Source organism: Rhinatrema bivittatum, chromosome 12 (assembly GCF_901001135.1).
Source record: "Rhinatrema bivittatum chromosome 12, aRhiBiv1.1, whole genome shotgun sequence".
Taxonomy (NCBI): Eukaryota; Metazoa; Chordata; class Amphibia; order Gymnophiona; family Rhinatrematidae; genus Rhinatrema; species Rhinatrema bivittatum.
This window is the reverse complement of record NC_042626.1, coordinates 20,663,199-20,689,720: the sequence shown is the minus strand read 5'-3', so window position 1 is coordinate 20,689,720 and position 26,522 is coordinate 20,663,199. Positions and strand designations below refer to the sequence as shown.

Sequence of the window (26,522 nt, the reverse complement as noted above, 5' to 3'; positions counted from 1 at the left end):
AGCTCTCATATTTTAGTTCCTCCTGTCACTTCGGAATACCCCCACCTAAACCCTTTCCTACAGATGCAGCAAATCCCCACGACTCTGCAGCCTAAGTGAATCAGTCAACTCCCTCCAATTAGCTCTGTAAGCGGCAAAGGAAAAAATGTTCCTGTCCTTGCTAAAGAAACTATTAGGTATGCTAAAATGTCAAGCAGAAAAACAGGTTTTCTGTGCCTCCAAAAATAATTAAAATAAATTTTCTGTTCGGCGTAAGTGGGCGAGGCAGGAATGTTCCTGAACTTCCTGGGTGTGGTGCTGCTTGTGCAATGTAAAATCTCTTTATCTGTCGCTGCAGTTTTCACTACCAGGAGTTAACCAGGTGTCCTCCCTAAAATCCCTGCAGGGCGCAGCTGAGCTGGATTTTCTCCGGGACTCTTGCCTTCATTCACGCCGAGGAAGCAACTGAGAAGGTTCCCTACAGCCAGAGGAGCTCTACCACCCACAGCAGCGCACGGAAGGCTATAGCCATAAGAGAGAGATTACAGAGAGAAAACCGTGTGCTTAGACTATTGCAGGATGGAGGCAGGAGATGTGAAGACAGCAATTGGGGCTCCCACAGAACCAGAGGCAACGAAGACACCAAACTGTGTTGTAACTGAGCCAGAGGATGGGAAGTTAGCCAATGGTTCTAGCAAAGAGTCAGGAGAGGTGAATGGCTCTGGTCCTGAAGCAGGGCACGAGAATTCAGAGAGCGCATCTTTGGAGTCGGGGGACGTGAAGGTCCAGCACGTTACCAACGAGCCTCAAGAGGCGACCAGAAGAAGTGTCTCTAGGTCAGAGTCAGAGGATGGCAAGTTGAACCGATTTACTCTGGACATAGATGCGAAGAGGCCGCTCCGCCCTGGTATAGAAACAGGAGACTTAAAGAAAATGAACCGTTTCAATATCGAGACGGGGAGTTTTAAGACAGCAACCCCTTCCAGGATAGAGCCAGGAGATGGAAAGGTAAAAGGCCTCTCTATCCTGGAGCCAGGGGGTACCAAGCTCACTAACCGTCCGGTCCTGGAGCCTGTTGATACCACGAAAGCAAATCGCTTTACCCTGGAGTCAGGAGGTTCTCCAAGACCCCAGATGGTTTCAGAGGATGTTCTGTGTGACTCCTGCATTGATGGCAAGAAGAAAGCTGTGAAGTCGTGCCTCGTCTGTCAGACATCGTTCTGTGACATCCACTTGAAGCCCCATCTGGAGGGAGCTGCTTTTCGAGACCACAAGTTGCTGGATCCCATCAGAGACTTTGAGGCAAGGAAGTGCCAGCTTCATTTCAAGACCATGGAGCTGTTCTGCCAGACGGACCAGAGCTGCATCTGCTATCTTTGCATGTTTCAGGAACACAAGAACCATAGCACCGTCACTGTGGAGGCCGAGAAATACATCAAAGAGGTGAGTCCCAAGCCCCGCTGACCCCCGGCTCTGGGTCATTTCCAGCACGTTGTACATGTAATGAGGCGGCATTTAGACGTAGCTGTACAGCCCTGAAAGGTCTAATCTGGTAGAGGAAAGGCACTGTTGGGAGGGAAGCTCACCCATTTGCAGTCCCTGTTAACATTAGAAACATAAAAGCACAGGAGAAGGTAATAAGTCTGCCCGGTTGTGCTTGCCCACTGCACGCAGATCCTACGGTTCTGGCTTCTATAATAAGCTCCATTGGAAGTCTGTCCCAGGGTCACTGCCTTCTCGATGGAGGAAAGGTTTTTTGAGCCACCCTCTTTCCTTCAGCTTCATATGAGCTTTTAACGCTATGGAAAATGCTTCCTTCTGGTGCTTGCTAGATATTTCAATGTTTATCATATTTCCCCTTTCTTTAGCCTTCAGTATCTGCCCCCTGCACTTGAACTGCTGCCGCCTTTTAATAGGGGAGGGCATCCATAAACAATTTTCTTTTAGTTTCATTGTGGTTTTCCTCCCCCGCCCCTTTTTGCTTTGTTTTTGTTAGATTTTCTATTGTTTTTTTATTTTTTGTTTACTGTGCTCCATTTTGATTTAATGCACAATTTGATTTAATGCACACTATTTGAATTGTAATAGTGCACACTCAACGGAAATGTAAAAAACGTGAACCTTTGTGAATTTTTTTTATTGCTTCAGTTTAAAAACAATATGAAACGAAATGGGCAATGCCGTTTAAAAACGAAAGCACATCCCTACCTTCTGACTGACTTTTTGTAGATGTGGTCTCCAGAACTGACTACAGTTCTGAAGGTGGGGGTCTTGCTAGAGACCTGTGCAGAGGTAAAAATAATTTCATTCTTTCTTCTAGGGCAGGGGTTTCAAACTATAGACCTCAAAGGCTGCAAACCTGGCTTTCAGGCTGTATCTGATGTCTCTGAATGAGATGTAATTGCATGCACTTGTATGGAACTATATCTCATGCATATTCATTAGGGGAATCCTGAAAACCAGGCCAGTTTGGCACCCTTGTGGTACCTCTCTTATGCACCCAGTCATAATATTGGCTTTGTAACACTGTCTGGCTAGCTTGAGATCATCAGAGATGATGACACCCAGGTCTCTTTCCTGTTTGGTGACTGCTAGTTTTTCCCCTCCCAAATGGTATTAAACTGGGTGCTGCTGGGAAAGGGGTGCAACCAGCTGCAGGCCTACTTTGCATTAGTGGGGCAGCATTAGGAGCAGCTCTTACGGAGGGTCCTAACTAGCAATAATACACACTGCTGAAGCGCTGCTCATTTTGCGCGTTGTCTTGTTGTTAAGAATGATCACCATGCAGTGAACAAAGTTATTCCCATTCCACAGTGGTTGGTTTGACGTGTAGCTGTTTAAACAAGAGCTTTCTTGTTTGTACAGATCTCCAGCTGCCAGTTCAGACTGGATACATACAAGAAATTTGATCTGAATGCCTATGCTGTATTACAGTCTGGATTCTGTGATGGGATCACACAAACAAGTAACAAGCCTGATATTTGTGACCTAAAACCAAAATAATGACCCAAACAGTAGAATAGACATTTACCGAACCTACAGGGGTCTGGTTCGGGCTTAAAAAATTCCCATGGCCTGCGCTTTAATGCTGTTGGACAACTTGTCCATCCAACTGGTAAAGCCTTTCCAACCTGCCAGAAGCTGGTTCAGTTGAGTAATTAAAAGAACTAAAAAGTAAACGTGCCAGCCCAATGGCCCAGTACAGGACTTTAGTGAATGTCCTGTAAACTTGGGTTTAAGTCCCAGACAAAGGCCCTCCTTAAAAATGGGGAACTACCCCAGGTAGCCATAAGGATAGGAAGAAATTGAGGCAGGCTGCTGGGCCAAGAAAAAAAAAAAAGTAAAATGAAAACGATTCTGCTTTCTTGTTTGAACACAGCCCAGGTGAGGGTGTCTCCCCTGTTCCAAGAGTTGAATGTCATTCCTCGGTAATATTAAATCTGTGATTGTTGGAGACACACCCTGGGCTGTGCCTGTGCAGCAGCGCTCACACAGGGCTTTCGCCTCCAGCTAACTACCACGATAGGATCAAAGAAGACAACGACCTCATTCGTAACGCCGCCCACCGCGCCAAGAGGAGACAGTTTTGCACATGTCGGCGGCGGGAGGGTGCCTCTTCTCCCTGCAGTGCATGCACCTGGAGGGAGAGAGGGAGGGGGGGGGGGGTAAGGCAGCAGGCTGGCAGGTGATGTCTGCTGCTGACAAGAGCATTAAAAAATAGGCCCTGAGCGGGCTCCTGGTACTCTGGGACTCAATGGAGCAGGCTGTGCAGGTAAATTCCCCATCTCTTCTTCTCCTGTGAAAGGCAGAGCTGTCCGAGCGGCAAGAGCAGCTGCACCTGGAGATTATGAACGTGGGAGATGAAATGGAGAAGTGGCAGAAAGAAAAGGATCGCATCAGGGTGAGAACAAACTCCAATCCCCTCTTTTCTCTTACTCCTTCCTGTCTTTCAGTTCCTTCTTCTCTCACTTCTCAGGGTTCCCTGCTGAGTCTCTCCTTTTAAGCCAAAACATTCAGGGAGCAGTTTTTTGTTACCTTTTTTTTTTTTTCCCCCTTTTTTTATCCACGGGCATCCTTTGGCTTTGAAATTTGCCATGGGAGCACAAAGTGCGCACCGTCGCGTGCACCTGTTTTTTGACACGGGCAAAATTTTGCTGGCAAAGCGCACGAAAAGATTTGAAAACGCCATCTATGTGCACACTTTTCCTCAGCCCGACCCTTGGGTACGCCTCCTCTGAACGTGGCTGATAGCATGCGCGTTGTGGAATACTGCGCTGACTCTTAGCCATTGGAGTTAATTTTCAAAGGAGTTACGTGCGTAAATGTAACCTACTATCGTGGCAATTTTCAAAAGCCATTTACTCGATTAAAGTGCACTTACTGGAGTAAAACCGAGTTTTATTCAAGTAAATGCTTTTTGAAATCAGGCCCTTATTGAGGGAAAGCGATGAATAGGGTAATAAGCCCTTCGTACATACAAATTGCGGTAAAAATTGCCCCCTCAGTGCAAACTTTGCAAATGTTCCAGCAGAGCAGATGGTGTCTTAACATCCAGGAAAGATGCAGCAGGTTCCCATTCAGAGCTGGGGAGGTGGGTGTGAGTCAAGGTTGCAAAATGGCGCTCCTTGGATATAGTCGTATGGACCATACTGGTGGGGCATGGAAGAGCAAATGTCCTCCCAGGCCTCTTCTGGAAGAGACAACCAAACTGTCCCTGGTTTTCAACCAAAAATTACATGTCTCAACATGCCCAAGGGGCGTTCGGATTGCCCAATCTCTTTGAGGGCAATGTTCAAAGCCAGTTGCCCAGATAAAGTGGCCTGTCCAAAACTTGCCGCCTTCTGCCGGGCTAAAATTATGTTTTGGCTTCTATAGTTGCGTGCACTTGTGGCCACCGTAAGAAGTGGCGCTCCCGTGGGCTTGTTTGAGTCGCAGGTTGAAAAAGGGCAGGTGCGCTGTGCTCACACCAACTTGGCCAGCCGCACAGATAGCAGGCGGGAAGAATGCGGGCGCTTTTGGCACACGATTCCTGGCTGCTGCTGTTCAGAGGGAAATAGTGCCCCATGCACACTGAGCAGAATGTGGGCTATTCAAAATGGCTCCTGTTAAGCCTAAAAGGGGAAGGTGGGCTATCAGAAGCTAGGCATCGGGAAACGTGGCACATTATGTTTTGGGGTTTTGGTTTTTTTTTTATTTGTGAATATTTGTAAAGATAGATCCAAATAAATCTCCAGAGCATTAAATGTAATAAAAGAGTTAAGATATTGCACTAGTATATACTCCAACTGTAGTTTTTATTTGCTTTATTTCATTCAGTGAATATCTCTCTAGAAAACCCACCCATTATTTAATTTAATGTAGCAAATCCTCTTGTTGAATCCCATACAACCTGCAAAGTTTTAGCAACCAACATGACACACACCTCAGAATCTAAAACCTTGAAATGTAAATTAAATAGCCTTATAAAATAATTGTTTCTGATTCATTCGAGATCCTGCTGCTGATCCCAGCTGCATAGTATCAGATCATATCATGTCGTAAGACGTGTGCCGAACCTCAGCAGGCATTTTCTTTACTCACACGCTAATGCAGTGGGAGTGTAATAAAAATAAAAAGCATGCCAGGCCAAAAATGTGTGCACAAAACATGATTTATGCTCATAAACTGTTTGCTGCACAGAAAGCATTGCACATAAATCCAGGTTCATCTTTATAGACTGACGCTGGCCCCAGAAACTTTACTCCACCTCTGACCAGGAGTTACATTTTGCAGTGTAAGCCTATGCACTTCTCTGCTCTGAGGAGTAATAGCTATTGCCTCGATTAACCTGGGATTTGCATGGAGGAGGGCTGTTTTGTGCACTAAACTCTGTTAAATCTGGAGTAAGGCTGTGCACATAAAAAAAAGGTGCACACAATTGTGCAGGAACCCATGTGCACAGCTTATTTACATCGGCTTTCTAGTAAAAGAGGGCAGATAAAGGGCAACCTGTCAACTCCCTCATGTGTCCCACGTATGCCCCAAATCAGTTACAATCATGGCCTGCCACAATGCGGTCATCCCACTGCTGTTTTGGGTTGAACTGCTGCTCTGTGCAGGTTACCCCAGTGCATCCTTTTGCCACTAGGGATCCTCTGGGCTTATTCTATACTCTTCCACCATCATCCCTTCCACAGAACTACACAACTAACCAGAAGGCAGCTGTGGACAGTGCCTTCAAAGACATAATAAATGAGCTGCAGCGACAGCGAGATGAGGTGAAGATGGGCTTAGAGCAGAAGGAGCGAGCAGCCATGGAGCAGGTCGAGCAAGCCCTGAAGGATCTGCAGGGGAGACGGGAAGAGCTGCAGGACCGGCAGCAAGATGGAGATAAGCTGCTGCACACTACCGATGCCGTGCTCTTCCTGCAGGTAATGCCACGCCGTCCTGTGGGGGAGGGGCCCCCTCCCCCCTGAAGTCACCAGTCATTCAGAGCCACAGTCCACGCAGGGCTCAGTGGAAGCAGAACTTTGCCCAAGCCACTGCATGAAGGGCCTGCCCAGACAAAGGAAATGTAGGGTAATGAGTGGAGTGGGTCATTAATGGTAGTGCCTAGAGGAACTGGGTGGAGTTTGGAGAGTCAGACCTAAGATTAGTGGATATAAGCTCAAGATCCGGCTTTAGTTTTTAAAATTATTAAGTACAATTCATGAGCTCTGTCTCAGATTCTGAAAAGTACTGCATGTAATACTTAAGAAGTGCCATGCTGGGTCAGCCCAAGGTCCATTGAGCCCAGCATCCTGTCTCAGACAATGGCCAGGTCGGGTCACTAGTACCCGGCCGATCCCCAATAATTGATGTGTTTCTTGTGTCTCACTCCCAGGTGTAAGCAGTGGCTTTCCCAAGGCTGCTTGGCTAGTAACTGTTTATTGACTCCAGTCCCAGGGATTTAACCGGATGAAATGAAAACAGTTTTTTAACTTTTGCAAATTATTTCCTGCAGGAATTTCAGGAAGTGATCAGAAATGCTCCTATTCTCCCTCCCCTCCCAAGCTACACTGTTACGCTGGAGGGCGAGAAGCTGACCCAAGCTATGATGAGCCTCAGGGATGATCTGGCAGGACTTTGCAAGAAACACGTGGAGAAAGTCTGCAGGAATGACTTCAGCAGGAATATTGTTGAGAGGGCTAATGGTATGCAACAGCCATTGCTGTCCCAACCTTAAAAATCACGCACTTCCATTTCCTACTCTTCCTAAATCTCAGCCCCAGAGAATTGAGAGAGAATGCCCAACCCACAAAGATAAGAGCTGCAGGGCTTAAATAGGGAGTGAGGGGATGGAGAGGGGAATAGACTGGCACTCCCTCCAGACCTTCATACAGAATTTGCAAACTGAATTGGCGAACATATACAACTTCTTTATGAGGTTACAGCATGATCTAATTTGCTTAGCTGGACTTTCTGCGTATGGTGCAAATTAAATTCACTTTCTCTGGCTTAATTCCTGAGGCACCTAGAGCTTCCACTTCTAAGAAAAGTTCTATATATGAGATACTGCTTTAAATAATGAACTGACAGACTCCGTGGGTGATTGGGCTCTGGAGGGTTATAGCATTTCAGTAGTTTTGCATTCCATGCCCTGAACTATAAACTGAGATATACGATGCTTGTGTAGGATTACCATATGGCTCCATGTCTGCACAGAGAAGCTGGATTGATTCTCATTGTGTGCATGGTTTGCAGTTCCAGAAACTGGAAATACAAATCGATGCATGCACAGGGTGGAAAACCAGGACTGGATTAGACCGTTCCTAAAGATATGCTGCTCCATGGTAATTGTATTTATGTCTGTGTTTATAGAGAGGTGTGATGGGTGGGTTTGCCCCCCCCCCCCCCCCCCCCCCCCGCCTGTGCTTCCATTAGGCAAACGAGGCGGTCACCTGGAGTGTCATACTTTTGGGGCTGACAAAATCCCACCAGAAAAAGGCCCAGAAGGGGAGAACCAATACTGCCAAAGCACAGTGCTGGAGCTACTGCCACTAGGTGGGAGGAGTAGGACTGAAGGTTTGCCGAGGGCGCCAAATACTCTTCTGCCAGACCTGGTTTGCCCAGATGTGTGATGGGTGGGTTTTGATTAAACATGTGTTGGTTGTCGTCATTAAGGTGTGCAGTAGGTGGGTTTTGTCAAGAAGTGTGTTGAATGTGCTTGCCCGGATATGTGGTAGGTATGGTTGCCAAAATGTGTGATGGGTAGCTTTTGCCCAGGTGAGTGCTGGATCTCTTTGCCAGGGTGTGCAATGGGTGGATTTTGCCCTGATGCGCATTAGGTGTGTTTGCCAAGATGTACGATGGGTGTGTTTGCTGAGATGTGTGTGGCAAGGGTTTTGCTGGGGTGAGCATTAGGTGAGTTTTGCCCGTATGTGCAATGGGTGAATTTATTTCCTTGCAATCTTTTCCTTCAAGTTTGTTGCAAACAGCTCTCGCTACTGGTGAGGGGGTGAACCATGAAATCTGCAGATCAAAGATAAGAGAGGTTGATTCCTAGCCAATAGGCAGAGCTACTAATGTCAGATCAGAAGGTTCCTAGCTCCATTGTGGTACTGGGGGCTGCATCCTCTGCATTCATGATCATTTAATCCCTAATCATTTTTCATTTCTCTTTGTGCCCCCCCCCTGTATGTATGGTTCCTTCTTTTCACATTATGTCAGTGATTCAATCTATGGGGAAAGGAAGAAGGGTTGAAATCTTCTATCCTGAGCTTAAACACTTGTCTTTCTCTACTGCCTCATGTAATTGCTTTAGCGTTCAGCTTCCCTGATCCTTCTCTTTCTTCACACCACAGCTGAAAACCGATTTATGATGAAAGATTACGCTTCCGAATGGAACCAGCCAGACAGCTTCAGAAGGTTTAGTTCTCTTCTGTCTGGGAAAGGTATGAAAGTTACTTCTGTCTCAGTAGGTTGGATGCACCCCCTCCTCTTCCTGTCCGTCTCCTCTAAATGTCTCAAACCTGCCCCTGCTGTGCTGGAATCAGGGGGCGTGAGAGGTGGGTGCTGGAATCTAGAGGAGTGGGAGATGAAACCCAGGTGATGATAACCTGGGTGCTGGAATCTAGAGGAGTGGGAGATGATACCCAGGTGATGATAACCTGGGTGCTGGAATCTAGAGGAGTGGGAGATGATACCCAGGTGGTGATAACCTGGGTGCTGGAATCTAGAGGAGTGGGAGATGAAACCCAGGTGGTGATAACCTGGGTGCTGGAATCTAGAGGAGTGGGAGATGAAACCCAGGTGATGATAACCTGGGTGCTGGAATCTAGAGGAGTGGGAGATGAAACCCAGGTGATGATAACCTGGGTGCTGGAATCTAGAGGAGTGGGAGATGATACCCAGGTGGTGATAACCTGGGTGCTGGAATCTAGAGGAGTGGGAGATGAAACCCAGGTGATGATAACCTGGGTGCTGGAATCTAGAGGAGTGGGAGATGATACCCAGGTGGTGATAACCTGGGTGCTGGAATCTAGAGGAGTGGGAGATGAAACCCAGGTGATGATAACCTGGGTGCTGGAATCTAGAGGAGTGGGAGATGAAACCCAGGTGATGATAACCTGGGTGCTGGAATCTAGAGGAGTGGGAGATGATACCCAGGTGGTGATAACCTGGGTGCTGGAATCTAGAGGAGTGGGAGATGAAACCCAGGTGATGATAACCTGGGTGCTGGAATCTAGAGGAGTGGGAGATGAAACCCAGGTGATGATAACCTGGGTGCTGGAATCTAGAGGAGTGGGAGATGATACCCAGGTGGTGATAACCTGGGTGCTGGAATCTAGAGGAGTGGGAGATGAAACCCAGGTGATGATAACCTGGGTGCTGGAATCTAGAGGAGTGGGAGATGAAACCCAGGTGATGATAACCTGGGTGCTGGAATCTAGAGGAGTGGGAGATGATACCCAGGTGGTGATAACCTGGGTGCTGGAATCTAGAGGAGTGGGAGATGATACCCAGGTGGTGATAACCTGGGTGCTGGAATCTAGAGGAGTGGGAGATGAAACCCAGGTGATGATAACCTGGGTGCTGGAATCTAGAGGAGTGGGAGATGATACCCAGGTGATGATAACCTGGGTCTGGAATCTAGAGGAGTGGGAGATGATACCCAGGTGGTGATAACCTGGGTGCTGGAATGCAGAGGAGTGGGAGATGATACCCAGGTGATGATAACCTGGGTGCTGGAATGCAGAGGAGTGGGAGATGATACCCAGGTGATGATAACCTGGGTGCTGGAATGCAGAGGAGTGGGAGATGAAACCCAGGTGGTGATAACCTGGGTGCTGGAACGCAGAGGAGTGGGAGATGAAACCCAGGTGATGATAACCTGGGTGCTGGAATGCAGAGGAGTGGGAGATGATACCCAGGTGGTGATAACCTGGGTGCTGGAATCTAGAGGAGTGGGAGATGATACCCAGGTGGTGATAACCTGGGTGCTGGAATGCAGAGGAGTGGGAGATGATACCCAGGTGATGATAACCTGGGTGCTGGAATGCAGAGGAGTGGGAGATGATACCCAGGTGGTGATAACCTGGGTGCTGGAACGCAGAGGAGTGGGAGATGATACCCAGGTGGTGATAACCTGGGTGCTGGAATCTAGAGGAGTGGGAGATGATACCCAGGTGATGATAACCTGGGTGCTGGAATCTAGAGGAGTGGGAGATGATACCCAGGTGGTGATAACCTGGGTGCTGGAACGCAGAGGAGTGGGAGATGATACCCAGGTGGTGATAACCTGGGTGCTGGAACGCAGAGGAGTGGGAAATGACTGCCTGTGTTGCTGAGCTGGATTTCCTTGCTTCTATGACTGTGGATGGATGGAGGCTGATTTCTCTTGCAGCCGAGCCAGAAAGGTTAGGGCTTGCTATTAAAAAAAAAAGAGTGCAATAAACTCAGTTGTGCAAAATGCCATCTTTCTTCCCAGGTGCTAACAGGACTTCATATCAAACTTCAGGTCGGCCAATGATGGACAGCACACAGAGTCTTAGCGGTCTCTATGGCACAAAAGGTATGAAGTGCACTTGCTCACGTTCTCACCAGAGAGAAAAGCTTTGTTACAGACCAGGAGAATCGTATGAGGTCAGCAGCCAGGCTGGAGCCCAGTGCTAGGCAATCGTCACAGGGTGGCTCATTATTACAGGTGCATGGCTTTGCATGTTAAACACGGGACAGGTATTGGTTTTATTTGCAAACTAAAAATCTGTGGCACTAATACGAAGGGCAATTTTCAGAGCGATTTGCACAGGTAAGAAAGGTTTCACCTCTGTAAATCGGACATCTGAAGATTGCCTCTCCCCGTATGCAGGCAAAAGTAAGCACCTAATTCCACAATCCCCATTCGGGGGGTAGGTCAGGGCTGCGGGGGTGTCAGGGGAGGGATGCAGATCCCTGCAGGTATGTGGGACAGTTTTCCAAGCTGATAAGTCACCCTGAACTTGGCATAAGCTGTTGATAATTTTAAGTGTTAAATAGAGGTCCAACGGCTGGGGCCCATGTCCTCCTGCATGATATTGCTTCAAAGGGTTTGGAAGGAGAACAAAGTCAAGGGGGTGTGAATATCAGTAGCAAGGACCCCTCTTTCTGGATCATCAGAGTCACTGACCCCCCACTGAGGGGCCGCTGCAATAAAGTGCGCTTAACCCAGCGCACAGGTTCAGGTGCGGTTGGACGCGCTAGCATAACACCCGACGCGATGAGGGGATTAGCGCATCCAAAATGCACGTCCAAGCAAATGCGTAGCCAGTAGCACTCATCACATATAAATTCCACGTAGATGAGGCTATTAAGCCATTTCCTCCACGATGCAGAAATTCCCTGGGCACCCAATGTACACTTTTTAACCCAGCAAATTTGGTTCCTCCACAGAGAACAGTAGATCTACTAAAGAAATAATGAAATGGATCGATTACAAAAAAAACATTTCTGGACGAGCAATATGCACGCTCCAGGCCAGTTTCGCTCTTGCTGTTGTGCATGTATATTGTGCATTCAGAAAAGCTTCTATTTCTTGAGCGCCCATAGCAATAAGCGCACAGCCATGTCTCCTGGGTGCTAGGGACGCACCATTTCTCCCTTTTAATGCACCGGCTCATTGAAATATAGCATCAGGTGCCCAGGAGAGGTGGCTGAGGGCATGTTAAAAAGACGGGCGCCCAGTTTGGACACATGATCTTATTGCATTGGCCTGTGAGGAGGAGTATCCCACGAAGCCCAGTATCCCGTTTCCAGCTGGGGCCAATCCAGGGTCACAAGTACCTGGCAGGATCCCGAAGGATTGACGGATTCCAAGCCGCTTACCTCAGGGTGAAGCAGTGGATTTCCCCAAGTCCACTTTAATAATGGTTTATGGACTTTTCCTCCGGGAACTCGTCCTAACATATTTAAAATCCACTTGCACGAACAGAAATCCCATTCCCAAATACACTTAGGTCCAGGCCCTGGACCAGTTGGGTGACTTTAGCTTAGACAAAACTTATGCCACTCCTGTGGATGCTGCACAGAGCATCTTGAACCCAGAGCTCAACTTAAAGCAGACCCAGAGGCCAATGTACTGAGGTGTGAATGGCTTTGCAAAAGCAAAATTCATTGCGGAAACTGGTCAAATAGCGCTCATAATTGTGCTGGCAAATTTTTATGCATCGCGTTTCCCATATGTCGGAATAGAATTTTCTGTCTGTAAAACTGTTCAAAAAATTATGCAAAATCTCTAATGAGCTGGACAACTATGCCAGCCGGCTCACTAGCGATTTTGCCATAGCAAAGGTCCACACGGACACTTCAGCAAGATGTTAGTTACTTTTTTTTTGTGATAAAAGCCCATGATTTCACGCAGACCTTGGCAAAAAAACAAAATCTCTGTGAATTTATTTGCATAACATTTACACGATCCATTATCACGAGAAAAACCTCTTGACAAAGAACTTTACCGGTCAGTCCATCGGCCTCCTAGTGACGATGCTCTGCACCTCTTTCCACTAGGAACTTACAATACCCGGATATGGGATCATTCTCTCCAGACTCAGGAGGAACCAGCTGGCCAAGGAAGCTCCGCCTATCCTCTGAAAGGTATCCTGGGGGCTGTCCTTTCTATTCCACTGGCTTCTCACTTTGGGCCTCACTTACAGAGAATGGGAGAAAAACTCATTTTTTTCTGCTATCTAATTTCCAAGAATTATTTGCCTGCCTTCCCTTCTTGCTCCCACCCTTCTATTTCTGTTTCAGTGCTCATGTGCGGCAGTTTTTCCCTTCTAGAATTATTAGCAAATAACAAATCCAGTCCTTCATATTTAGAAAACAATATGAGTGCAACAAACAATGTGCAGCTTACAGCTGAATTGTTGAGGGGTATTTTCAAAAGCCATGCAACCAGGGATTTGTTTTGAAAATTGACCACCCCTTAGGTGGGTAAAAGTAAGTGTACTGTTCCACAGCCCCTGCACTTTTTACCCACGTTTTCTTAGAAGCTTTCTCGGGGTGGAATTAGGTCTGGGGGAGGCAACAATGTGCACACAGTTTTGTATTTTCAAAACTGTGTGTGTTATTTGGGCTGGAAACAATACCTGTAGAGAAAAAAAAGGTGCAAATATCCCTGGAGGCACTTTTTTCCTCTGGAAATTTCTCAAAGAAAGACCCTGCGTACTTTTTCTTTGAAAATTGGCGCACCCTTGGCAGGCAGTTTGAAAATTGCCCTTCTAATGATTTTCAGAAGAGGTTGAGTGAGGGGCTGAGGGCAGAGGGCTGTGGAAGTTTGTGGGAGAGAGAAGGCAGTAAAGCAGAGGGAGGACGGCACCTGAGGCCAGAAAGGAATGCCGTTTATGTTACAGGGGGACCGACGACCCCTTTATCCTCACCTTAAAGTTTGAGCTGCCTAGCACCGGACACAGACCAGAGCACCCCCCCCCCCCCTCTCCCATGGATCAGACTGTGAAATGGTCGGTGCGGTGTCAGGCAGAGAGAAAGGCATTGATGGTCCCTCACTCAGCTTACGGGAACATTGGGAAGAAGTCCATGAAGGATAACTGTTTGGGAGGGTTAGATTTTAAATGGTATTTTGAGAATGAAGACAGCAGCCTCGGGAGGCCAAATAGCAGACAATGGGCTAATAACAAATGTATAATGATGTCTTTTGGGCCAAAAACCTCCCTAAGCTCCAGAATGCATTATCAGCCTCATTTAATGCCTTTGTAAACTTACCAGGGCTATCTGATGGAAGCACACAGAGCACGCTTAGGGCATGAGGTCAGCATGCTGTAAATGCAAGAAGCCAAAAATGCTTGCCCACACTCCAGCCACAGCCCTTCCTTACTTACATCCTCTCTCCAACACTTTGCTGACATTGGACAGATTGGGGTGAAAAGCAACAATCAGATGCATGTTTCTAAAGTATTTTACATTGTCAGACCCCCTAGTAATGCCATAACTAGTGCAGCTCCTCTCCTGGTTCTATCGGGGAAGGCAAGGGTCGCACTCAGTCCCAGCCCCCAGACTGTACCACCCCGAATGGAAGGGTAGGTTTCCAGAGCAAACAGGCTGGACATTCTGAACTTAAAACTTTACCGCTGAAAATCTTCAGATGAAATGAACTGGCACCAGAGACGTTTATTCCTGCTCTCTTCATCTATGCGAGCGTCTGCTGGTATTTGGGGTCCCAGAGATAGTTCACCCTCCGGGGGCTGGAAAAGTAAAAGTCTCAGGGGACAGGGCTCTCCTAGATGTGGGTGGAATTCATTTCCCCAAAATACCTGCGGTGCTGTTCGCTGGACAATCCAAACCTCTCAGCTTTTCTTTTCTCAGGGTGCAGACTCTGGTGGGGTCTCCAGAGAAAAGACAACTCTTACTCACAGTTCTCCTTTGCAGATCTGCTAGGACCTTTGGAAGGAAGGTTCCTTTGTAGAATAGCAGGGAGAACCTCCCGTCTTCTCCTCTCTTGGGCAGGAAGGGTGGAAGGCAAATCTTCCTTCCAGATCGAAAGGTTAAACTCACAAAAATGGCCTGAAACAGACTCTCCAAAAAGAAAAAAAAAAGCCTGCACAGTGGCCACTGTCCATACACTGGAACCAGCAGGTCTTCTCTCTTCCTATCCTGGATAGCCAGGTCCACCAGGAATATGGAAAACAGAGGAAAGAGACAGCTCCTTCTCCTTTGACTGCTCACTAAGACTTCCCTTCAGTAGGCTGAAGCCTTCCACTGCAGCAACAACAAAGGGGTGCGTAGCTAATGATTTGCTCCACTCCTGTACCCGAGTCTTTCACTTGGGCCATCCAGTGGAGAAACCAAAGAATGTCTGCCCTAGAAAAGCAGGAGTGGATATATTTGGGAGGGGCGGGCATAAGTGTGTGAGTGACTAAGCCCTGGTGATCTCGGTCGGAAGCAGCCTGGAAGGCATTAGAGACGTGTTTATGGTGGTTGTCCCTCCAATGTGTCCCATACTTCTTTTTTTTTTTTTCTGATATGCCAAATAAATAATTGCCTGACCCAGAATTTCTGTGATAAACTCTTTGACTACAGGAGTATTTGGGAAAACTCCAGTGTCCGGAGCTATTCTGCAAGTGTGGGTTCCAGGCAGAAGTGAATCAACCTCATAGGGGCCATCCTGAAAATGGAGTCAAATGCCGGGCTTCTAAGTTTAATTTTGATTTGCATGGTGGCTGTAGGCCAGGGCTGATCTCTGAACAGACTAGCTGATTAAAATTCACAAAGAATGGGTGGAACAGGAGCCTGGCTGCAAAATTCTGAACTGGTTGTGATGGTATGAAAGGAAGGTTTAGAAAAGCAGCTCCCAAGGAATTTTGACAGTCGACTTGCAGCAGTGCTAAAGTATGAATGAGCAAGTTACGCACTTCGAATGAGTGAAGTCATCACATTTTTTTTATATATAATTATAGTCTGTGAGATTTGTTTTATTCCATTATGGAAAAACTTGGATTCCTCCAAGCTTTCCATTTCAGCATGGAGGCTCTGCAAGTTTTAACTAGAGAGGACACAGGAAGAGAGCGAGTTTATTATCAGACTCCATGCCAAACCAGCATGGATCTTTCCAAGAAAATCTGACTTGGACATAACAGAGGGCAAGCTGAGGAATGTGGGAAATTAAACATCTCTGTGTTACTGCTATTTATGTTAAGTTGGGGAGTGGTCCATCTAGTCTGAGACTTCCTGAGAGGACCTTAGACAGCCCTTCATCCAGATAGAAACAGCCTTCAGACTACTCCCAGCCGGCCCTTCACCAAGATTTAGGTGACACTTCATGCAGACTGAGACAGTCCTAGACAGGCTTTCATCCAGACTGCGAGAGCTTTAAACGGCCCTGAAGTAAACCCGAGATGGTCCTTCATCCAGATTGAGACAGTCCTGGGACAGACCGAGAGCAGGGCGAGACAGTTTTGGAAAGGTGGCTTGATAAGAATCAGCTTTGCATTTCATCCGTATACAGGACAAAAGAACTGTTGACTGTGTAGGTGAAAACGAAGGTGTGGTGGTGAAAGGACAGACTCATGGGTATAGCAACCGTTCAAGGACGAGGAGAGACTAAGACTTATTTAGCAAACATGGAAGAAACCGTGAACACTGAATATGTGAAGGCTGATCCTGTTACACATGCCTGTGGTGCGGTGACACCTGCCAAACAGAGCCAATAGCTTTGAGCAATCTGAAGGCATTCCTTTTAAATGTTTGGGCCCCATGAATGTCGCTCATGATATCAGGCTTCGGTAACCTCTTCCCTTTCAACACTTCATCTGTTAGGATCTGTTTCTTGCCCGGTTTGCGGGTTTCTTCTTCAAACTTCAGTTCCACTTACCCTGAAACAAGGGAGAAATGTTTAGTGGTAAAACTTAAACAGCTGAAGCTCTGTTCTCGGCGACTTTTTTTTTGTTCTCCATATTTGCGGCCACCAGGATTTCTGGAAAGGCCAGGAAGGGCAGCACAGACATCCTAGAAAGCAAGGCTCACTGTATACATTTATTTGGTGATCACAGACCAGCCTTTGAGCTCCTTTATGCATGCAGTGGTGGAAACAGCAGGGGGCACTGTTTGATTCCGAGTGATCTTTAAACGGTAATATCGTGCTAGGGTTGTTCACTCTGAAGATTGTTTTATAATTGACAGCCAGAACGTTGGTCTGTAATGTTTCATATCCAAATAAATGCGTTCATTGTATCTGGGGGTGCCTGATGCGTTTGTTCCGTTGTTCGTTTTGCAGGATTATAGACTCTTTGCCCTCTTTAAGCACCTACATTAATTTTGTTGGTTACATTATTTGCTAGAGCTCTGTTAATATTACTTTCTGCAAAACCTTCCTGCTAGTACAGCCCCAATAGACTGCTCCCGCTGGTAGTGCATACTAAATCGGCAGTGCCTAGAACAAATATTTCCCCATTTGTTGACAAGGAAGCTAAAAATTGTACTATTTATACAATACTTTGATAAAAAAAAGTGCTTAATAAACAAGTAACAAAACGCACCAGATAAGAAGACTTGAGGTTGCTAGCACTACAGGGATGAGATATGAATCAGATACCTCCTGCCGTCTGCAACCATCCGAGCCCTACTTGATGTCTGTTCAGACAAGCAGGAAGTGATAAGACTTGGATTCTCTCACACTCTTGCCTGAGCTGCAGAATTTCAGTTCCCTTCCAGGGGTGGGCAAGCATGGCAACTGCACCAAGCTGGGGGCGGGGAACACTACACTGTCCTTTTGAGTTAGTCTGTGAGTCTGCAAGCACACCAGAATGGGAAGGGGGTGTTCAAAGCAGTCCTTCACTGGGGCATTGTTTTATACAGGGACTGCGCTGCCCAGCTGGGAAGCTTAGAAAGGTACTAAGACAATGTATGCATTTTTCAACAGCCAGCAGCCAACTCTCCTACTCATACTCCTCTATGGGACCAGCATCACCAGAACAAGCCAAGACTGACAGCAACCTCTTTAACATGAATGGTACGGCATTTGTATTGCAATCCACATCTTATTATTATTATTTATTAGTATGCATTTATATTCTGCTTGTCAGACACTTCAAAGCAGATTACATTCAGGTGCTGTAGGTATTTTTCTTTTCCCAGAGGGATCACAATCTAAGTTTCTGTATCTGAGGCAATGCAGGGTGAAGTGACTTGCCCAAGGTCACAAGGAGCAGGATGTGGGATTTGAACTCTGGCTTTCCTGGTTCATAGCCCACTGCTGTGACCACTAGGCTACTCCTCCACAGTCTTCTCGTTCATTGTCACCCTCTATTAAATTGCCCAGGATTATATTCTGCAATGTTCTACCGCCTGTTTTTAGCAAATACAGTTTTCTGCTGCGGTGGCTTGCCCTATATAGAGAAAGAGGTCTTGTGTTTATCTGGAGAGTGGGAACATATATGGACTCTGAACACCTAATGCCCCTATGACAGGCCCTCTCTGGCACATGTTCAACAGTCAGACCTGGATGAGTATTAATTGTCTTAATTTAAAACATAAGAATTCAATATCCTTTGGATGACTGTTTTTAGGATTAGAGTTATGTCTTCCATACAGCTTAGAAATGGTATATGTAGTGGGAGATGAGAGTAAGTGTATTTTAATTTTTGTGACTGATCCATTCAGTTCAAAGGCCAAGTATTCATTTTTAGATCCACAACCCTAAAAACCTGCATGGGATCATTTGCAAAAGGTTGTGCTGGGTTCAAAGTCTGCAGGCTATTTTAGGCAGTTCTGAAAGGGAATCAACCCATGCCGTTGCTTTTTGTCAATGGGCCGATGCAAATTATGTGCATCAAAAGTTAATTGTAGCTGAGTGGGGTCAAGGTAGCATGCGGACTTTTGGAAATCACATATGTGCATGCTAGTTTCCTCCCTCTTGACCTACGAGTGGTCACGGAAATGCTTCCTTTTCTCTGGACACTATGGAATGGGGGTGTGGTTTTTTGAAGGAGCAGTTTTCAGTCTGGCCATTTACTGGGAAAATACCTTTTTTGAAAAATTGCCCTCATGGATGATAGTTTTCAAAGCCATTTACACGAGTAAATAGCAATTCATGCACGCAGATTGTCTGTCTGAACTTTGCCCTCCCCTCAACTGGACTAAAAAGCCGCACGTTGTGGAACGTTTAGCCGCATATAGGGGAAGGTGTTCCCGGGGGGTGCGTTTCAGGCAGACTTGGAAAATAATGCGCGCCGCTTCCATTTTCAGCTCCTCGCACATTAGTTCCCCTAGAAACTTTTCCTGCACAAAAAGTGACAAAGATTTCAAAGAGAAAGTGTGTGCATATCTTCTGTGCAAAACCAGCTGCAAAGTCTGTGGGCAAAATACATAAAAGAGCCGTCGTGGACCCAGAGCGGATAATCTGACCTTCGCCCCTCTTCCCCCACAAGACTTTTCCATTTGGTTGATCTTCATGTCTGAGGAGTGTTTTAGTGAAAAGCTGTTCTTATTCTCCACCCAGCTTATCCTATGTTCACCAGGCAGCAGTCCCCCAAACCCCAGCCACAGACGTGGAAATCGTCCAAGCAGAGTTTGCTGGTATGTAAAACCCAGGAGTTCCCATACATTGTAATACAATGAGAGGAAAGGTCAACTCTTTCATCCCAGTAAGAGTTTGGGATTTGAGATGGTTTGCACATTACAGCAACACTGGATGTATTTATTTTCATGTTTTTATATTCCGCTACATTCCAGTATACATGGATCGTGTATATTGGTGTTTAGGTAATAGGGGTGGGTGCACGCATGAGAGCACAGGGGAAGACAAACCCGCTGGAATGTGGGGGCTGATATGCCCTTTGAGATGCAGGGTTGGGTGTATACATTTATTTATTTAGAGTTTTTATATACCGATAATCGTTTGGAACATCTAATCGGTTTACAGAAAACGTAATGTAGCAACAGGCTTTACAGAAAAATCATAGAACATTGGATAATAATACAAATGCGAGAAGAAAAAAGAGCAAGGGGAGGAATTAACTGTGGGTAAAATTATAATCATAGTTAACTAAAGGAAAATCATAATTATATTTGTATACAGAATTAGGTACACACATTTGGGATGCAGGATTGGATGTGTACGCAAGGAGATGTGGTATTGTAGAGATAAAGGACAGAGAGCAGATGCTTTTCTATGTAGGTTCTAGTCAGATATATATAAATATATAAATATATATATATATATATATATATATATATATATATATATATATATATATGGTTTGGTAGGTAGGGCTGCTGTTATGTAGTTTGATATCTATAGATGAGTGCTCAGGTGTTAGCTATTCTTACAGAAATCTTCATGACACAATTCAAATACCTGTAACTCATCTCTTGCAGTCCCATCAACGTCCCTTTTATGTCAACAAAGGAAAAATGGCAAACTCCAACGAGTCGCCGTGAAAATAGCAAAGAGGAGCGAGGGATGATGGGGAGGAGAGAAGACCAGTTTTTTTTCCTTGGATCTGTCTTGAAATACCAATCCACTGCTCTTTCTCTGGGGGACGATGCAGGAACAAGGAAGAAGGCATTCAGCGGCTCCATTCTCCCTGCAGCGATGCGTGGATATTCTCAGGCCATCCCAGATTCCCTTCATCCGACCTCCCAGTCTCCTGCAGAATTGGCCATTCTGCCTCCTTATTTTTTTTTCTCTCTCTCCCCCAGTAAAATTCCACAGCAATTTCAACGGGGCCTCCAGTTTTCTTCCCTCAGTTCAACTCACCTCTTCAAATCATGGATATGAAAAATCGATTCAGCTGCTATAAGACATTGGATGCTCCATCTTTGTACACAGTAAATTAATTTATATGCAATTTCACTGCTAGCTCTGGAAAAGAAATTGATAATATTTTCGTTTGGGCTGTTTGGCAGGGCCTGTACCAACCAGGACTGAATTAAGAGCAGGCCCGGACCTCCAGTTACTACTTAATTAGATGTAATGTCATGCAAACGGTTATTAGACCATTCCTGTTTGATTGTTTTAATACGTAACGCTGAGTCAGAAAAACCTGAAAGCTCAATGTGGGAACAAACCGATGCCTTCCATTCAGCAATGGGCGCTAGAGAGCAGAGCCATAGAGCCGGCCCACTGCACTGGGTAGCGCGGTCTGGCGTCTCATGATTTTTTTATTTTTTGCTGCGTACCTGCATGAGCCGGAGGCCGTGCATCTTTCTCTCGTTGGAAACTCCTGTACGAGCGCATCTGCCTGCCACTACTCTTGTTGCCCCTGCTGAGCTTTGCACTGCTAGCTGCCTAAGATGCATGGATTTTTTTTTTTTTGGGGGGGGTGGGGAGGAAGGAGGAGGGGATTTTGAAGGAAAGGTATAGAATGGTAACCATTTCTCGGCTTGTTGTAACTGGGTGTCATTGCTTCTAATAACAATATACACATTTTTATTTTTTTTGGCTGTAATCAGCTGGTCTTGGTTCTTCATGCGTACTTTAAACCTCTCCAGGGAAAACCATGTTACATAAGAACATAAAAAACCTCTATCAAGCCCCATATCCTGTCTCTGACGGTGGCCAATCCAGGTCACAAGTCCCTGGTAGAATTCCAAAGAATAGGCCCAGCCCTGTTTGCTCATAATCAGGATAAGTGTTTGAGCCTGAAAAGTGAATAACAGGAACGCCTCCCTTTTGCTCCAGGAAGACGTCTGCCACTTTAGGGCTGTTTGCATAATTCCTTTTCTGCTTGGCAGAGTCGAATCTTTGCTAAGAACATGTTTCCGAAGAATATTCTCTCAACATCTCCCCCCCCCCCCCCTCCTGTGGTCAGTGCTGTTGGTGCATCTGTGAAGTAAACCATGCTCGCAGGGCTGTCTTTAGACAGGCGTGAACGGTGTCACTGCGCCATGCTTGGCCAGTAGTCACTCACCTGCGAAGGCCAGCTCCCTATGATAATGGGACCATCCACGCTCGTGTCCTAGCTTCCTGCATGGGAATGCCCCTCTCCCTCCCATTTCACAAGGGTCCAGCTTCAGCCAGAACACTGAGTGCCCCGTAGACTGCAGCTTCCGCCAGTGGCTGTAGGGGAAGGGTTCTAGGTGTTGCTCTAAGCCGTGTGGAATGGGAGGCCTGGGATGGTCGGGTCGCAGGGCTCACAATCTGGCGGATAAACACCTCTCCTAGGTGAATGGTGCATTTTTTTTTTTTCCTAATGACAAATGACATTATACTTCTTAGAGAAGCGAATAAATTTCCCCCATGTACAGCATCACAAACGTTTGCCTCTTAGGGAAGTAGGCTAACGACTTCAATCGTATTTACACTGCGTTATCTGCAATATCACAGTTATTACTGTGATTAAAATGCAATCAAAAATCGTTTCTGGTATTGAAATAACACAAAATCATCTCTGTGATGCAGGATCAGAATAATTAGTCATAAATAGCTGGCAGAGACCCAGCAGCCTAATAGTGGGATAAAATGAAAACATCATGAATGCACTGTCCCATCTCCAGCCTCGCACTGTACCCTATGGATAGAGTAATGAACCGCTCAGCATGAACACACAGTCCCTGTGCAGAAGATCATGTCAGATGCTGCTCAGAATATTAGACGTTAAATTATTCAGGTGCTCTGTTGTAATGATTGGAAATGAGCAATTTCACCCACTAGCTTGCTTTAGGTGTTTGTTCCTCTGTTACACTCATAGAGGTATAAATATTCTCTTCCCTTCCTCACTTAGGTCACTCACAGTGAGAAAGAGAGGATGGTACGAGGATAAAGGGAGTAATCTCAGCATAGCCTCATGAATGCAGAAGTATCCTCTAAGAAACAACCGCTAGGACCGTGAATTCATGTATAATTGTTTTGGTTTTTTTTAATAGTTGGCCACTTGTCCAGAGACATCCGAACAATGACATGACAAGCATTGAGAGGTCATTTCGCTTCCCTCCCCAGATAAACGGCTTTTTATTTGCCTGCCAGAGGCATCTAACCCTGACAGGCATCGGTTTGTGTCTGGCCTCTCATTTCCCTGCCTGATTCCCAATATATCCTAGGGGAAGCATAAAAAAATTTTTGTTTTTCTTTTCCTCCCAGAGAAAATTCTGGAAGCTGGGCCATGACTCCCTTTTTCATTCTGTCCAATTCATTTGGAATGGCTCAGGAAAAAAAATGTTGAAGAAAAGATCCATTTGCAGTAATTTCTGGCCCTTTTTTTTAAAAAAGAGACAGCACGCAGTCTCTGCGGCACGTCACGTAAGCTGGAAATCCGTGTTGACAGTCCTTGCCTACTGCACAAACATCTCCACACACATCCTCCCAGACCCACCCAGTCCTACCTCTTTCTCACAATTGCTCTCTCAGGGAGGCATTACTGGGTTCTACCCAGTGGTGATTTTCTTCCAGGTCACACCAGCTCTTTGACCTGCAATCTTTTGGATCTCGCTTCCTTTTCCCTTCTGGGAAAACAGGAAGGCGGAGACTGCTGTTTATCCTGACCTGGCACTTTTTTTATTTTTTTTAAAGAAAATTATCACTGGATTTACTTTGTTACATAAGTGCCGGCACTCTTTCATTCACTCCCAGCATTCAGGCACTCTAACACACCACTAAACTTGAAAAAAAAAAAAACAAAACACCAGGAGATCCATATTTGAAGCCATTCGTCCAGCCAAGTTCAAACTTATCTGGATAAACCCTGAATAAATAAAATAATGTGTTTTATTGTGTGTAATTGCCAGTTAAAATGTGATTGATGTTTTTTGATTGTTGTAATCCGCACCGAACAGTCTGTTGACTGGAGGGAGCAGGCTATAAACGCTTGAATAAATAAAGAAAGAAAGAAAGACTTGAATTTCTCTCTGTACTGACTTTATCCAGGTAGGTTTTTAACTAGATAAAACTTACTGGGATAAACTGCAGGTGTTCCAGGGTGTTGTGGTTCAAGAAATGCTTAGAGCCAACAGCTGTGGAGAAAAACTTATTTTTATTACATGCTACAAATAATATAATAAGGCATACCTTATGGAGAGAGAGGGACAGAGTGCCATGCAAGGCAGCAATAAAAAAAACCCCAAAACTGATAATAAGGCATTATATAGGATTTACACTTCATACATTTCCAACCCCTAAATTTGTCAAAATATTTATATGATTGGCCATTTATTATAAACAATCCAAATGGCTATATGTAAATTCATTCTCACATGCAGACGCTATCTATGGGCCTGCAACTAGTTATAGTGACAACATGACCTTGATGTGTTTCTAAACATAACTCGGTAACATCGTGGCTCAGTAACCTTTCAGCCTAGGCAGCATTTCTATTTGGCATCTCCCTTTCTGTGGTGTCTGCCTGTCTAGCAAAAGCAAAGCACAAAACTGAAGCATACATGCTATAAGAATACTTTCTGAGTAATTATAAAGCTACTTGTGATCAAACATTTAAAAAAAACTTAGGGGAACAAAAATAATGACTTCTTGTGTGAAATGTCAAAAAGTGTTTCACTGCCTCTTCACCACGCTCCATCACAAGCCATGACTGTGATAGGGCTCCAAGCAGGGCACATTATCTGGATAAACTTAGCCGGATAATGCTGATATTATCCAGGTGGGTCTGATTGTGCCAGAGAGCAGTCCTAAAGTTATCAGGAGAACTCTGACTTTATTGTCCAGGTATATTCAGCAGAACGCATAACTGGCTGTGCTCTGCGGAACATGGGCCCCCAAAATCCTAATGAAAAGAGCAACAAACATCAAAAGGGGGGGGGGAAGGGTTACATTTTGTTGCCCCTTCCCAAGGGCTAAAGAAGAATAATAATTTTCTAAGAGGTGGGGGCGAGCCCTGATCCCTTGTCCTACACCTGGAGGTGGAGGCGGAGCATTCCTGGGTGAGACTGAAGAGAGGAAAGGGGAAAGTCACCCCCGATGCTTCCCAGGCAAAGCCAGAAAGAAGGCAAAATGGTGAAATCGACTCCTTAAGATTGTTGAGGGCAGCAAAAAAAAAAAAAAAAAGTTCCTGCTGCTATTTACTGTTTTTGTTTTATAAAGGAGGACTTCTAAACCCCTGTAAGCTAACCTTGAATTACAATTTCAGCTTTGTTTAGCACACAACTTTCACGGAACTTAACTTTATCTTTGTTTATATTTATAAAAATTCTCAGATCAGATCGTATACTTGCTTAAATAGAGACAAGAATAATATTGAACATGAACACAAAATGCTGCATTTAGAGTAATGGCAATGCCTGCAGCATTTTCCACTCCTCGTTTTCCTCTCTCCTTCAGCGTTGAACAGAAAAACTCTTACCCTGGGGCTTCATCCTTCCATGCGCTGCAGCCTCTCTGTAAATTCAGGCGGTGCTGAGGACAGGGTTTCTGTAGATCTCTCACAACACAAGACTGGCACCTCCCAATCAGAGAAAACTTGTGCTTTCCATCTGCACTGAGCACTCAAATGGGACGTCTGTGCTGCTGAAAATACGAAACCTCTTATGGCCTTACATTCTCACTAGGAGGGATATGCAGCCCCCCTGTAAAACTGGAAAAATACCCACAAAACAAAAAATCCCCTCAAACTGCAAAAACTTGCCACCCTCAAAAACACAGGCCTCTGCTGGGGCCTGGCCTGAGTCCCGCTCCCATCACCAAGGCATATGCCTGGAGCTAGGGCCCAGCCAGAAGCCTGGTGCTATTGCAGAGGCCTAGACCCGTTGCTGGAGTCTGGCCCGAGGCCTGGCCCCGTCACTGAGGCCCAAGCCTAGAGCAAGGCCCGACCTGGAGTCCTAGAACCAGGCCTCCCAAGGCTGTCTTTTGTCATTGATCTTCTTAAAAGTGATGTTTGCTTGAAGGATACAGTGGTGTGATGCCACCGTGGCGCCTTCCTCCGGAGCACATGGTGCCATTTTGATGTACGGCCATTTAAATGTCCAGCTGTACATCAAAATGGCGCCGTCTGCTCCGGAGGAAGGCGCCACGGTGACATTACTGCAGTGTGTCCTTCAAGCGGATAGCGTTATTTTAAGAACAGCGAAGGAAGAACCGTGGGGCCTCCGGACCTAGGCCTCAGCGATTGGGACTAGGTGTCGGGCTGCGCCTTGGTGCCAGGCCTAGACTAGACCTCGGCAATGAGATCGGGTTTTCAGGACATCCACAATGATTATACATGAGGTATAAGTGTGTGCACTGCCTCTATTACATGTAAATATACCTCATGCCCGACTTCATATCCTGAAAACCAGACCTGTTTGAGGCTCTCCAGGACCAGATTTGCCTAACCCTGATTTACAGCAATGGGCTCAGAACCAGGGAACCCAGGGTCCAAAGTCCACTTTCCCCCACATATCCCTTGTGGCTGTGAACAAGCCATTTTATCTCCTTTTGCCTCCGGACCCACTTAGCTTATAAGTTATCTGGCACAGGGACTTACTGTACATGAAAATGAACCTGCCTTGAGCATCATTTTAGAAAGGCAGGCAAAAATCCAAATATTATTAGATTCAGGGAATATTTTCTTCTATTTTGTGCCTATGGAAAATATCATCAAATAGGACTGCCAGGGGGCAAGGTGGTAGATTTTTTTTGTCTCTCTCGGAGCCTGATGGAATAGGAA

General features: G+C 45.9%; 2 protein-coding genes across 2 annotated transcripts; both read left to right on the top strand.

Annotated features, from left to right (window-relative positions):
- The first annotated feature begins 327 nt into the window (after nt 1-327).
- Nucleotides 328-23,765, top strand: TRIM29 (tripartite motif containing 29). Its single transcript, XM_029572812.1, has 10 exons — nt 328-1,422; nt 3,785-3,880; nt 6,156-6,389; nt 6,962-7,151; nt 8,802-8,891; nt 10,928-11,011; nt 12,982-13,068; nt 17,849-17,938; nt 19,427-19,503; nt 20,305-23,765. Exons 1-10 carry the CDS (start codon nt 559-561, stop codon nt 20,365-20,367), a joined length of 1,875 nt encoding a protein of 624 aa, XP_029428672.1. The 5' UTR covers nt 328-558; the 3' UTR covers nt 20,368-23,765.
- Nucleotides 8,924-10,894, top strand: LOC115073883. Its single transcript, XM_029572813.1, has 2 exons — nt 8,924-9,045; nt 9,097-10,894. The coding sequence occupies exons 1-2, from the start codon at nt 8,959-8,961 to the stop codon at nt 10,120-10,122; spliced, it is 1,113 nt and encodes a 370-aa protein (XP_029428673.1). The 5' UTR covers nt 8,924-8,958; the 3' UTR covers nt 10,123-10,894.
- Nucleotides 23,766-26,522: the final 2,757 nt, after the last annotated feature.